This window comes from Hyperolius riggenbachi, chromosome 6 (genome assembly GCF_040937935.1).
Source record: "Hyperolius riggenbachi isolate aHypRig1 chromosome 6, aHypRig1.pri, whole genome shotgun sequence".
Classification (NCBI taxonomy): Eukaryota; Metazoa; Chordata; class Amphibia; order Anura; family Hyperoliidae; genus Hyperolius; species Hyperolius riggenbachi.
In genome coordinates this window covers 267,227,008-267,241,861 of record NC_090651.1, presented here as the reverse complement: position 1 = coordinate 267,241,861, position 14,854 = coordinate 267,227,008, and the positions used below count along the sequence as shown (strand labels likewise).

Here is a 14,854-nt window from a genome sequence, read left to right as displayed (position 1 = left end):
CCCAGGACGACCAGGAGGGCAGCAAACAACACAAGCCGCAGCTAGTGCCCAAAAGGGAATGGTATCGGCAGTGTCCTTGGAGTGGGAAAATTTTCTGACACCCATGCAGCAGCACACAGAACAGCAAGCGTGCAGATCCACCTCCAACACCGATCGCCTGGAGAAGATGGTCAAGGACTACATGTCAGATGGCGTAGCTGTGTTGAACAATCCATCTGCACCCTTCAACTATTGGGTATCGAAGCTAGACACCTGGCACAAACTGGCAATGTACGCAATAGAGGTGCTGGCTTGCCCGGCAGCCAGCGTTATGTCGGAACGCTGTTTCAGTGCTGCCGGAGGCATCGTCACAGATCGGCGGCGTATCCGCCTCTCCACAGAAAATGCAGACCGTCTGACTCAAATTAAAATGAATCAATCCTGGATTGGAAACGACTACGCAACACTCCCGGACCCCAACCAAGTAACATGAACAATGAACATCTGTGATGGGTTAGCGTTTCCGGTCCCTGTTTATTGATCCTCTCATCTGTATTACATTTATGACTGCATGGCGACGAAATGCAAATTGCTATCCGCACGCTTCTTGTCCTCATGCAAGGCCTGGGTTGTTGTGTCTCAAAGCGTGGCCTTCTCCTCCTGCGCCACCCTCCTCCTGTTCCATCACGTGTGCTGCTGCTGGGTTAACGTTACCGGTCCCTTTTCCTGGAACCTCTTATATGTATTACATTTATGACTGCATGCCAACAAAAAGCATGTTACCTGTGCAAAGAAAACAGACATTTCCCGCATTTAAAAGACAGTTTTCCCTTTGAAACTTTAAAATCGATTTTCTCAAAAACTATAAGCTCTTTTTGCTAAAAATTTTTTCCTCTTGTACCCACTCCCAAGGTGCACATACCCTGTAAATTTGGGGTATGTAGCATATAAGGAGGCTTTACAAAGCACGAAAGTTCGGGTCCCCATTGACTTCCATTATGTTCGGAGTTCGGCCATGTTCGGCCCGAACCCGAACATCTAGATGTTCGCCCAACACTACACGTGACCCGTTCGGCCAATCACAGCGCTAGCCGAACGTTCGGGTAACGTTCGGCCATGCGCTCTTAGTTCGGCCATATGGCCGAACAGTTTGGCCGAACACCATCAGGTGTTCGGCCGAACCCGAACATCACCCGAACAGGGTGATGTTCTGCAGAACCCGAACAGTGGCGAACACTGTTCGCCCAACACTAGTCAGTACACAATATTCAAAACCAGGTTCCAGTAAGTGATGAGGAAAAGCACAGATAGAATTAATGCATTGAGGCAGTGATATGATTTGACACAGGTCTTGCAAGGAAAAGCAAACAAATCACCGCCTAGGTAGGCGTACTCAGCAGAAACTCATTGTGTCAATCATTTTGGCAATAGGCAGTGCTTTATAGTAATGACTTCAGTCCAATATTTTTTGTGGAATAAATGGAATACAACTTGTATGCCCAAAGAGCAAGAATAGCAGGGTTGTCACCACTATGTCAGCCAAGCAGTCAACATGCACAAGGCAGAAGCATAAGCAAGTTCAGCAAGATCTGTATGGTAGACATCAGATTGAGAAGCACATATATGCAGTGCTGGCAGTTGCCAGTGATAAAAAGAGTTTATGCACAGACAAGCAGCTTGATTGCCAATGTTGTTGCCCAATTAGGCTCTTAATGTCTCCAAGTGGCAGGTAGAGAGTCCTCAGATGGCTGGGGCGAGTGGGTGCTGCCATGAAAGAGGACGCGTCCTCAATCAATTTTGCCGGTTCTACCGGCTTCTTCAGGAGGCGTGTCTTCTCGTTTGTGACACGCCGCCTATGTGCCCGCCTCTACCCAATCAGGCCGCGCCACAAGGGAGGGGGGCGGGGCCGGCATACACGACGGGTGCGCCAACCAATAGCGCGCCTGGCATCCAACAATCCCCCCCCCATGCGCCGGCCTGAGGGAGGGGGCGGGAGAGGCCCAATATACTCAGAGCAGCAGGATCTGATGACGGGGAGCACCAGGCAGGTGTAATAACCTATAATATACAATCTGTGTAAATATATCAATGCAATTCACCGAAATGAAGAATGAAAGAAACATTGCATAGAATTCATGAAGCAGCATAAGTAACAAAGTAACAAATTAATGTTAATTTCCCCTAATAACCAAAAGTGACAACAGGCCAGATCCAGAGGTCAGTTCCCTAGGGAAAGTCCATAAAAATGGAAACAATCATTTGCAATAGATGCAATTAAATCTATATATATATAAAATCGTATGTATGTATATATGTATGTGTGTGTGTATATATGTATGTTCCACGATCACGTGAAAACGCCGTGACCGATTTGAACAAAACTTGGTATACAGATCCCTTACTACCTAGGATGATATGTTCTGGGGGTTTCGTGTCCCCCCTGCACACCTGGGCGGAGCTAAAAACAGCCAATCAGATTCCACCCATTCAAGTCGATGGAAACAATGGAAAAGGCTGCCATTCTCACAGTAATTGAGCCAGAGTCCCCACACTTGGCACAGTTGGTCACTTGGTGACCGAGGTTACAAATCCAGGAAAAGTGAGCGGAGCATAAAACAGCCAATGAAATTTCAGACATTCATTTTAAATGGAAAAATGTAAACTGCAGCCATTCTTACAGGGTTTTCAAACTTGGCACACTTGGTCACTGGGTGAATGAGATTAACCTTTTTACCCCCCGTGGTATGGATCTCTCCGTCCCTTTTTGCACCCTTAAAAAACCAAGGGACGGAGAAATCCGTACCTCCCGCACTACCGCTGCTGTCCGCGCTCCCGCCGCTCATGCACGCCGTCGCCCGCTCGCCCGGAGATCAATGAACAGGAAAATCCATTCCTATTCGTTGATCTAAGCCTCCGCAATGATCTGCTGCTTCTATGAGAAACAGCGCGATCATTGTGATTTTCCCATCCTCATACTGCTTCCTGTAAGTGTCCTTCCGGACGCTTACAGGTCGCATGAATACCAACTCACTTGTGGCCATATAGTAAAACTACACTCTAAAGCATTTTACATATACAAATACATTAGTTTTACACAATAAATTAACTCATTACCTCCCACATTCCCAAATTCCCCCCAAAAAATACAATAAAAAAAAAACATAAATAGTTACCTTAGGGACTGAACTTTTTAAATTTTTATGTCAAGAGGGTATAACACTGTTACTTTATAAACTACAGGCTTGTAATTAGGGATGGATGCAAAACTGAAAAAAATGCACCTTTGTTTCCAAATAAAATATTGGCGCCAAACATTGTGATAGGGACATAATTTAAACGGTTTTATAACCGGGACAAATGGGCAAATACATTTCATGGGTTTTAATTACAGTAGCATGCATTATTTAAAAACTATAATGGCGAAAACTGAAAAATAATAATTTTTCCCAAATTTTTTCCTATTTTCCCATTAAAACACATTTAGAATAAAATAATTCTTGGCATAATGTCCCACCTAAAGAAAGCCTAATTGGTGGCAAAAAAACAAGATATAGTTCATTTCATTGCGATAAGTAATAATAAAGTTATAGACGAATGAATGGAAGGAGCGCTGAAAGGTGAAAATTGCTCTGGTGTTCAAGGGGTAAAACCCCTCAGTGGTGCAGTGGTTAATATTCAGGAAAGTGGGTGGAGCCTACAACAACCAATCAAAAGTCACCTATTGATTTTCAAGGGGAATATTAAAACTGCTGCCATTCTTACACTGTTAATGGCAGAGGCTTCAAACTTGCTACAGTCGGTCATTGGGTGACTGGGGTACAAATTCACTCAAGGGGTGGAGCCACAAACAGCCAATTAGACTTTCTTGGTGGATAAACTGCTTCCATTCACACATTTTTGATGCCAGAAACCTGTAAGCTCACAAACTTGGTCATTGAGTTACTGTGTGTCAAGGTTACAAAAAGTGGGCGGAGCCAAAAATAAAGTTCACTAGGAAAATATTAACTGCAGCCATTCTTACACTGTTACTGGCAGGGTTCTCAAACTTTGCACAGTTGGTCACTGGTTGAATGGGATGAATATTCAAGAGAGTGGGTGGAGCCTACAACAGCCAATTAAAATTCACCTGTTGATTTTCAAGGGGAATATTTAACCTTTTCACCTCCCCCAGCACGAGTATCTACGTCCCTGTATTTACACAAATACAAACAAATACAAACACTTGGTTCTGTTTCTATTTTTAGAACACACTAACTCTGTATCTCCATCTTGTGGCCAAAAAGTAAAACCACATCCAAATACCCTATTATACACCTTCCCATAGTAAAATGAAATACATTTTCATTATTTTTAAAAACCCTTTGAGGTGAAATGGTTAAATTGCTTCCTTTCTTGCACTGTTAATGGCACAAGCCTCAAACCTGGTACAGTTGGTCATTGGGTCACTAGGGTTCAAATTCAGAAAAGGGGTGGAGCTACAAACAGCCAATCAGATTTGTTTCATCTCACTGGTAAATTACAAATTATTGATGCCAAGGACCCCAAAGCTCACAAACTTGTGTGTCAAGGTTACAAAAAGTGGGCGGAGCCAAAAACAAATTTCACTAGGAAAATATAAACTGCAGCCATTCTTACACTGCTAATGGCAGGGGTTCTCAAACTTTGCCCAGATGGTCACTGGGTGACTGAGATTAATATTATGGAAAGTGGGTGGAGCCTATAATAGCCAATCACAATTCACCTGTTAATTTTCAAGGGGAATATTTAAATTGCTTCCATTTTTGCTCTGTTAATAACAGATGCCTCAAACCTGCTACAGTTGATCATTGGGTGACTGCGGTTCAAATGCTGGAGAGGGGCGGAGCCACAAACAGCCAATCTGATTTGTTTAATTTCTATGGAAATATACACATTATTGATGACAAAGACCCCAAAGCTCACAAACTTGGTCATTGAGTATTTGTGTGTTAGGGTTAGAAAAAGTGGCCGGAGCTAACACCAGCCAAATACATACCCGGGCAACGCCGATTCATCAGCTATTATTCATAAAAGTGGATGGAGCCTACAAAAGCCAATCAATATTCATCTATTGATTTTCAAGGGGAATATTTCATTACTGCCATTCTTGCACTGGTAATGGCACAAGCCCCAAACTAGGTACAGTTATTTATTGGGTGACTGGGGTTCAAATTCAGAAAAGGGGTGGAGACACAAACAGCCCATCAGATTTGTTTCATTTCAATGCAAATTATTGATGCCAAAGACTGCAAAGCTCACAAATTTGGTCATTGAGTAATTAAGTAATTGTCTGTTACTGTTAGAAAAAGTGGGCATAGCCAACACCAGCCAAATACATACCCAGGCAATGCTGGGTCAGCAGTGGGCGGAGACAAATACAAATTTCACTGGGAAAATAAACTGCAGCCATTCTTACACTGTTAACGGTAGGGTTCTCAAACTTTGCACAGTTGGTCATTAGGTGACTGGGATTAATATTCAGAAAAGAGCGTGGAGCCTACAAAAGTCAATCCAAATTCATTTATTGCTTTTCAAGGGGAATATTCAATTGCTGCCATTCTTGCACTGTTAAGGACACAAGCTTAAAACCTGGTACAGTTGGTCATTTGGTGACTGGGGTTCACATTCAGAAAAGAGGGTGGAGCCACAGCCAATCAGATGTGTTTCATTTGAATGCAAATTATTGATGCCAAACACTGCAAAGCTCACAAACTAGGTCATTGAGTCATTGTGTGTTAGGGTTAGAAAAGTGGGCAGAGCCAACACCAGCCAAATACATACCCGGGCAATGCCAGGCAATCAGCTAGTATATGATAATAAATGCCTTTTGTGGTGCACTGGATGCTACAGTGGGACAAACACCACCCCTTGGCATAGGCCAAACAAGCAAGGCAGCAACAAAAGGGGGGCAGAGAGCAAGAGATGCACATACTAAAGTGGCAAAAAAGGGACATAGCTAGTATTTTCATTTAGACCAGGATATCTGGTTGCATTTAAGTCAAAGATCCATCTGGCCTCTCTCTGCAAAAGTAAGCTATCCATATTGCCTCCTTGCAAGGGGCCATGGATTCTGTCTAGCCCAACAAAATGTAAAATATTGAATTTACCACCATGAGAGGTTTTAAAATGTCTACCCCCCGGGGTAAGATTGGTCAAATTAGAACTCTTAATGCTGGTGACATGTTGTGAGATTCTAGAACGAAACTCATTTTTGGTTTTGCCCACATAGAACGCACCATATGGGCATAGAAGTAAATAGACCACCAGCGATATGTTACAATTCACATAATGTGGTAAAGACCAATTCCTACCATCCAGTAGCAAGACCGAGCTGCCTTCCTGAATATAGTGGCACATCGAGCAGCCACCACAAGTATCAGTACCCGTGGTTCTTCAATGTTTAATGGCAGTTTTGGAGTCGACCAGTAGATCATGCAAAGAAGGTGCCCTTCGAAATGAAAAAGGGGGACCCTTGGAACTATGGTGCCAATTCTAGCCTCATTCACAAGAATATGCCAATGTTTTTGTATGATATGTGAAATCTCTTGGGATTGTGCCGAGAATTTTGTGCAGAATCTCAACGCTTGATCCTTATCATCACCAACTTGTCTTTTACTGGAAAGAAGAGAGGTCCTCACACTTTTCTCTGCTCTCTTATAAGCTTTAGTCAGAGTTTTATCACTGTATCCTCTCTCCGTCAGGAGAAAAGCGCAATATGAATGTTCTGTGTCTTGTCTCTTGTCTTTTATATGGCTATTCATGTCAGTAAGCACAGATGAGAGTTGTAAGCAGTTACTAGCAGATATTGGCACCCCATAATCGCTCTGTGTACAAAACACATATTGTTCTCCTGCAAAGAGCTGCTTCCTTACAGACATAATAAGCACACATTGGGGTTGATTCAGTAAATCGTGCTAGCATTTTGCACGTGTTATAACGCATGCAACCACAAATTTTTGCATGCAAATCTGGCGTTTTGTGGGCAAAAATTTGCATTTACACGCGTAAACCTTTGCACATGTTATAACACGTGAAAAACGCTAGCACGGCAGTGCTATGAGTTGGCACGGTTTAGTGACTCAACCCCCTTCTGTGGGTAAAAAACTGTTCCTGTAAAACACTTTGGTCCTTATTCAGTTAACCTTTTCTTCTACGTTTTCTCCTGGGTGATACAAGGTCTACTTACTTAGGGCTTCCTTCAGCCTCTGGCAGCCGATATGTTCCTAGCCGCAGCTGCGCTCACAGCCGTTGGCCCGTGGTCCCCTCCATTGCAGATGCTGACCTCGCCAGCATCTTCTGTGCAAGCGTGTAGCTGCACTGCTCATGATCGCACTCACGTGGTCTGGAGCGTTCTGCACAGGCGCAGTACTTCACTGCCTGCGCAGACCGCTCCAGGCTACGTGACCACAGTCGTGGGTTGTGCGCTCGCACAGGCGCAGTAGATGCTGGTCGGCATTGGCAACAGAGGGACTGAGCCAAGGGCTGGAGAAAGCCCCAGGTAAGTAGATCTTGTTTTTTCTTTTCAGCTCGGATGTTTCCTTTAAAGGGGAACGGAAGAGAGAGGTATATGGAGGCTGTCATGTTTATTTCCTTTTAATCAATACCAGTTGCCTGGCAGCCCTGCTGGTCTATTTCTCGGCAGTAGTATCTGATTAAAACCAGAAACAAGCATGCAGCTAGTCTTGTCAGATCAGACTTATAAGTCTGAACCACTGAAACACCTGGTCTGCTGCATGCTTGTTCAGGGGCTATGGCTAATAGTATTAGAGGCAGAGGATCAGCAGGGCTGCCAGGCAACTGGTATTGTCTAAAAGGAAATAAACATGACAGCCTCCATATACCTCTCTCTTCAGTTCCCCTTTAAGCCACCAGCAAGCAAGAAAATACTCTAAATAATTTTGTTAGAATTTTTTCTCCTATTTTTGGGGGTATTTTTTCAATTGCAGAGTGCTTTAAAATTATTTTAAAGGGAAGATGAAAAATTATCACCTAGGTCTAGGAAAAAAAATAAGAGTAGAAGTTAATTAAATAACCTTTATGGGCTTGATTCACAAAGCGGTGCTAACTGTTAGCACGCCTGTGAAAACCCCCTTAGCACGTCTAAACAAGCTTTTCGCGCATAAAACTTTACGCGCGCAAAACTTTACGCGCGTAAAACTTTACGCGCGTACTGCACAGAGCGCAGGGCGCACCGCGCGAAGTGCCCATTAAAGCCTATGGGACTTAGCGCGCGTAAAACTTTGCGCGCATAAAACTTTACGCGCACAAAGTTAGCGCACGATCTGATTGAGAAATCTGTTGCTAACCTACTTAGCACCCTGGTTAGCGTGTCTAAAGACTTTAGACGTGCTAAGTAGGTTAGCACCGCTTTGTGAATCAAGCCCTATGTTTGCTAGTACTTTAACATTTTTCATTTGCTTTTGTTTTTTAATAAGTTTTTGAATATCTTTCCACCATTTCATTGGATTTCAAGGCTTTTTTGTCCTTTTTGTACTTTGCAATTGTTTCATTGTAATAAACAACACCTCAAGTTATATAAATTGATATTTAATATAACTTCTCCTTGCTCTAAATATTATCTGAAGGATTGTTCGAAAATAAGATTTTCTATCTCTTTAAAAATAATTCAAAGGCAGTTTAGAATAAGCTTTTATGGTTTTTTATATGCCCTACAGGTGAGACATTAATAAAAGGGAATTTCTGCCCGATAGACTCTTGCCATTTTGTCATCTACAAAGCTTCAAGCCTAGCATGAATCTGTCCATTTTATTATGTCTGAAGCTGCCAATCAGGTATTCCAGGAGATCTAAATTACCTCCTGGAAAAAGACACACTCTGGAGAATATTATACACTTTTGCAGCTAATAACCTTTAATGGACAAATATTTTAAAAGATATACATTGAAAAAAAAATTCTGATGCACAAGCTCCTTATGATTCGATTAACCTTATGTGTGAAAGGTCAAAAGTGCATTGGATCATTTGATCCTACTGCTCATTATCCTCGGAGTATAGTAGGTGCTGAAGTAGGTAATGAAGATTTATAACAGCTAGCCATCCATGAAAGCAAAAAGAGAAAAAAGGGGTATAAGCAGAAAAAAAATAAACGTAATGAAACCACAAAACACATATATGTACTGACAAACAATTAGGCTGGTCAAATTATAAGAATACTACTTGTTCATAACTAACCGCTGTGGAACTCATCCTTGCTATCATCTGGTTCTCAAGGGGTAGCACAAACTTGTGGACAATGATTTATCAGGAACTTGTGTTATCAGGAACTCTTTACCTTTCATTGACATAATTTGCCACATGGACTGAGCCTATATTTTATTGTGATGTACTGCAGATATTGTGAGTTTATTACTATTTAATGTCAAATCCAATAAAATGTTGTTCTAGTTCTTCTTTAATTAAAACTTTCACTAAGAGATATACTGGAAGTTATTACTCTCCTCCTGATGAAAATGCTATTAGCTTGCATGTATCTGACTTCAATATTTTCTAGGTTGCTAATCTGTTATAAACAAGCAGTCCATAAAGTTTGAGCACTTCTTTTAATATCAGATCATTTTAATTAAGCCCCCAGATCACCATATTTAAAAAAGATTAGCAGTGGCAGTCTACATGGTCCTTTCTTTACAGGTGTCCTTTAAATGCCTTTACACTGTTGGAATATGCTGAAAAAAACTTAGAACCTATCATGAACTCTTACTAATGCCCTGCTAGTCTGTAAAGATGGCTAGTCTGTAAAGAGGAACTCCAGTGAAAATACTGTAATAAAAAAGTGCTTCATTCTTTCAATAGTTATGTATAAATGGTTTAGTCAGTGTTTGCCCGTTGTAAAATCTCTCCTCTCCCTGATTCAAATTCTGACATTTACCACTTGGTGTCATTTTTACTGCTGGCAGGTGATATCAGTGGAAAGAGATGCTGCTTGCTTTTTGGCTGTGGGAAACAGCTGTAAACAGCTGTTATTTCCCACAATGCAACAAGGCTCCCACAGTGTGATGTCAGAACCATTGTCCTGACATCATACTGTGGGAGGGGTTTCACCACAATATCAGACATGATGATCTGTTTGTGAAAAGGAAAATATTACTTATGGGAAAAGAGGGTATCAGCTACTGATTGGGATGAAGTTCAATTCTTGGTTATGGTTTCTCTTTAAAGAGGAACTCCAGACTATAAAAAACCCCTGGATATACTCACTTGACTAAGGATAAGCTTCCAAATGCAAAACTCTGTTCTGCCTCATTTGGAACGCAGAGTATTTGTACATACAGCCATAGCAAAGGAGGTTAACTTGCCCTTGTTACTGTCTCTGGTCGTAGAGCTCCATGCCATATTCCATCACTCTGATACATGCTCCTTCTGGCTGTGAAGAAGAAAGTATCAGAGTGATGGAACGTGGTGTGGAGCGCAGCAGCCAGAAGTGACAGCGAATGTAGTCTGCATGAATGATCGCTCTGTTTCTCTTCTGGAACAGTTTTGCATTTGGAAACTCATCCCTACTATTGAACCTTTAACCATTTCAGCCCACAGGTATTTTTCACCTTATGGACGAGAGGAATTTTCACATTTCAGTGCTCCTCCCTTTCATTCCCCAATAACTTTATCACTACTTATCACAAAGAAATGATCTATACCTAGTTTTTTTCTACCACCAATTAGGCTTTCTTTGAGTGGTGCATTATGTTAAGAATTATTTTATTCCAAATGAATTTTAACAGGAATAATAAGAAAAAAATTGAAACATTATTATTTCTCAGATTACGGGCATTATCGTTTTAAAATAATACATGTTACCGTAATTAAAATCCACACATTTTATTTGCCCATTTGTCCAGGGTATTGCAACGTTAAAATTACATCCCTAGTATAATGTATGATGACAATATTTTATCTGGAAATAAAGGTGCATATTTTCAGTTTTACATCCATCACTAATTTTTAACCCATAAATTAATAATAATATGCCCTCTTGACATACGTATTAAAAAATGTTATTCCCTAAACACAGTAGGTGTAATTTTACTATTTGGCAAATAAATTTTAGTGGTTAACCTGTCTATCTCACTCACCCGTTGGTGCAGTCCAATAACTATAATAAACAGGAGCAGCTGCTCATATAAAACAAGACCATTTGTATATTCAAAAACTTGCTGCCGCTCACCGGACTCCAATATATAAAGCCTTTATTGAGATAAAGAGACTAAACAAAACACCAACCCTATCGTAAAATCACTTAAAATGATGCGGAGCGCTCCCACTCACCATTCAGCACAGCACAGCACACTCACGATCATCTCATTCACTCTGGTACCGGTACCCAACCTCTAATAACTGCAGAGTGCTAGTGCGGGTGGCCGCTGGCTGGATGGCTGAGGATGACAGTAAGCCGTGACCGGACTCGGGCTACACAGGTTGCAACCAACTTCAGGGGATACAGATTGCGGGGCAGCTGGATCTTACCACCACACCGACAGGTCGACTCTTCCAGTCATACACTTCCGCTGTGTTCCCTCCTGGTGCAGGTTTCTAGTCTTCGGCTCTACCCTGCCCACAGCGCAGCGGGGAGCCTTAAGCTGTTAGCTCAACCCTGGGTCGCGGATTCTTGCGGGGAGCCAGGAGACACAGAGATTCCTGTTTCCTGTAGCGCGGCCGGCCGGCTAGTTTGGGCGCTCAAACGCATGTCGTGAAGCCACGCCCATCGACGCGTTGCGCCCGCCCACTGCGAGCTTCGTCAGGATGTGTGACGCGGCGGGCAGGGCGGTGATTTATGCGTTCTTCCGTTCGCGTCTACAAGGCGTTCCCATAGCCGTCACTAGTAACCATAGTTACAGCGTTCTACTCTGGAAGTTTTTTTCTACCACCAATTAGGCTTTCTTTGAGTGGTGCATTATGTTAAGAATTATTTTATTCCAAATGAATTTTAACAGGAATAATAAGAAAAAAATTGAAAAATTATTATTTCTCAGATTACGGGCATTATCGTTTTAAAATAATACATGTTACCGTAATTAAAATCCACACATTTTATTTGCCCATTTGTCCAGGGTATTGCAACGTTAAAATTACATCCCTAGTATAATGTATGATGACAATATTTTATCTGGAAATAAAGGTGCATATTTTCAGTTTTACATCCATCACTAATTTTTAACCCATAAATTAATAATAATATGCCCTCTTGACATACGTATTAAAAAATGTTATTCCCTAAACACAGTAGGTGTAATTTTACTATTTGGCCACACGATGTCCCCATTGAGTGCTTCCTATTCACATACAATATGTACACTATAGGAAGCAATGAGTTGCTACATTGTAACTAAGGAAATGATGCAGGCATCAATGGATGCCTGCGACCACTGTGGCCTGTGGGGAGATTAATGACTGGGAACTCATGTCTATGTATGTATTGTTTAGTGCATGTATCATAGCCTAGGGATAATTTAGGGGGAAGCCAATTAACTTATCTGTATGCTTTTGGGATGTGGGAAGAAACCGGAGTGCCCGGAGGAAACCCAGACACACAGAGGAATGCAGACACAGGGAGAACATAAAAACTCCTTGCAGTTGTTGACCTGACTACGACACCACTTTGAAGTGGACCTGAACTCTTGCACGGTACAGACGGAAAACATAGAGAAATTTACCCTGTATGTATTTAGAGTATAGCATGTCTAATTCCAACTCATCTGTGACTAAGCACAAGTTGTAATTTGATCTCTTCAGCTGTATCAGCTCCTGCCATGGCAAACACAGGATGTTAAAACAATATGTCTGCTTCTATGAAAGCAGGAAGTAGACAAACGGCAGAGTTATTGCAGGATTTGTTTCAGCTGTAACAAAGAAAAGGTTATTATGTTTTTGTGTATGTATTAGAGTAGAGAGGAAGTTCTGAGTTCAGGTTCACGTTAAAGGTCATCTCTCCAGGACTTAACCCCAAGTTGCATTCTAGGCTGTGGGAGGTATGGCTAGAAGTTATCGAAAGGGTAACACTAGAATAGAAATGGAGCAGTTAAGGGTCAGGCATAGAGCAGGGGTTGATGTTAGAAATAAGCTAGGTAAAGCAGTTGGGTCAGGTCAGGAGATCTGGGGATCCAAAAGCTATACAGTATGTCACAGACTTTTCTTGGTTTTGATACCTGCCAATGAATTAAATTAGCACTAAGATAACTGTTACCATGGACTGCTAAAATTACCTCTTGATAGTTTAAACTTCTAAAATTGTTGTATTAAAACTTACTTGTGCACACAGTGTGCAGCCGTTATAATCCACTTAGGTGCCACAATGGAACCGCCGCAGACATGCTTGTTATTAAGGTATAAGCTGACTTGCCATGGCCAGCGACCAAGAGCAACATCACTGCCTCCAATGATCCTCGAAGATCTGGCACGGGAACCACATTCTGCAAAGATGACAAGAATGAGTTGAGTTGATACTGTGTGTAGACTGCAGAGAGTAAAGATAAAGAAATCATTTTACCTGTAGTGAAACACTGACACGCTCCTAAGTGGTATTTGACACTAATTTTGTAGTCCTGGATAACTCCAGGATTTTCCTTAGATTTGAACTATGAGTGGGAACTCAGTTATAACTTAATTTGTTTTGTAGCCTATGAGCATTATCAATTATGAAAATGTCAAATGACAAAATGTATTCCTTCATGTATGAATCAGAAAATCTCCAAGCAAACTGTTGTATAGTAAAGAGTGGCTTTCTGTTCTGGGCTTGAAGTCCAGGTGAAATGCAATGACTAAACTAGGCTTAAAGCCAGGGGCTGTTTTTATGTAAAATGGAGTCATGGCAGAAGCATAACCATTAATCATGGTGCTCCCCAGCAAAATTTTGACGGGGCCTCCCGTATGTTTATACCGTTTCCCTTGCCAACCGTTTATGACCCTCACAGCTTGGGGTTCCATCTTGCAAGGGTCATATAAGAAGTGTGGACACTGTAATTTTCACATTTATAACAAGCGTAGCCACAAAAACACTTGATCTGAAGGTTGGCCCTGTTTTTCAGAGGCCGTGAAGCAGTAGGTGGGGCCCCCTCACAGCTCTGGCCCCCCCTGCACTTGGTGCTCCCCTGTAGTTACACCCCTAAGTTGTGGGCAACAAAGGATGTGGGGTCCCTTACATTTTCATACTGTACTAACTATAAATGTGTGACTTCTATAGACCCTATAAAAAAACACAAATTCCAGGCTCCTCACCTCGATCTAGGACACTTAAACACTTGCAGATGTAATGGGGAGGTGCTGGAAGGGGTGTGGCAAGCAAAACCGCAAAAAAATCCAAATGAACTTCCGCACACTCATGCAAATCCTCATGCGAATCCATTCACAAAAATCATGCAGCAATCAATGCTGTCCCTACAGCTAAGTTAAAAGCTGGGATCTTTGTTGCAAGAATAAAGTTTCTTGCATAGTCACATACACGGCATAGAGGTAGCCCAGTGTCATATGTGTCCTAACTCCCTGCCCTGTAACATGCATAGCACAAACATGGGCGCATTCAGCACATCACACGTAGAGGTAGCCCAGTGTCGTATGTGTCCACACAGCTTGCTGGTGTGTGCGCATGGTACATATGTAGGTACTAGCAGCTCCCTTGCAGGTTTGGTCAGATGCACTATCTGTTGCAAGAAGGACGGTAAAGATATTTGCTCCTACTCCTTAGATAGGTTTTGATGCACTGAATGTGCCCATGTTTGTGCTATGCAAGTTATAGGGCCAGAGTTGGGATACATACGACACTGGGCTACCTCTACCCGGTGTATGTGACTTCGCAAGAGACTTTATTCTTGTAACAAAGATCCCAGCTTTTAACTTAGCTGTAGGGACA

The 14,854-nt window shown here is 42.0% G+C and overlaps 1 protein-coding gene across 7 annotated transcripts in view; it reads right to left on the bottom strand.

The window, feature by feature from the left end:
* TMPRSS5 (transmembrane serine protease 5) overlaps positions 1-14,854 on the bottom strand; it is a 154,746-nt gene that overhangs the window by 43,223 nt on the left and 96,669 nt on the right. For all 7 annotated transcript variants that reach the window (XR_011022130.1, XR_011022131.1, XM_068240782.1 and 4 more), the window contains one exon: positions 13,256-13,418. Coding sequence is in view for 5 of the 7 variants with exons in the window: in XM_068240782.1 (XP_068096883.1) it covers positions 13,256-13,418 (163 nt within the window). In the remaining 2 variants the exon portion in view is untranslated. The remainder of the gene's footprint in view (positions 1-13,255; positions 13,419-14,854) is intronic.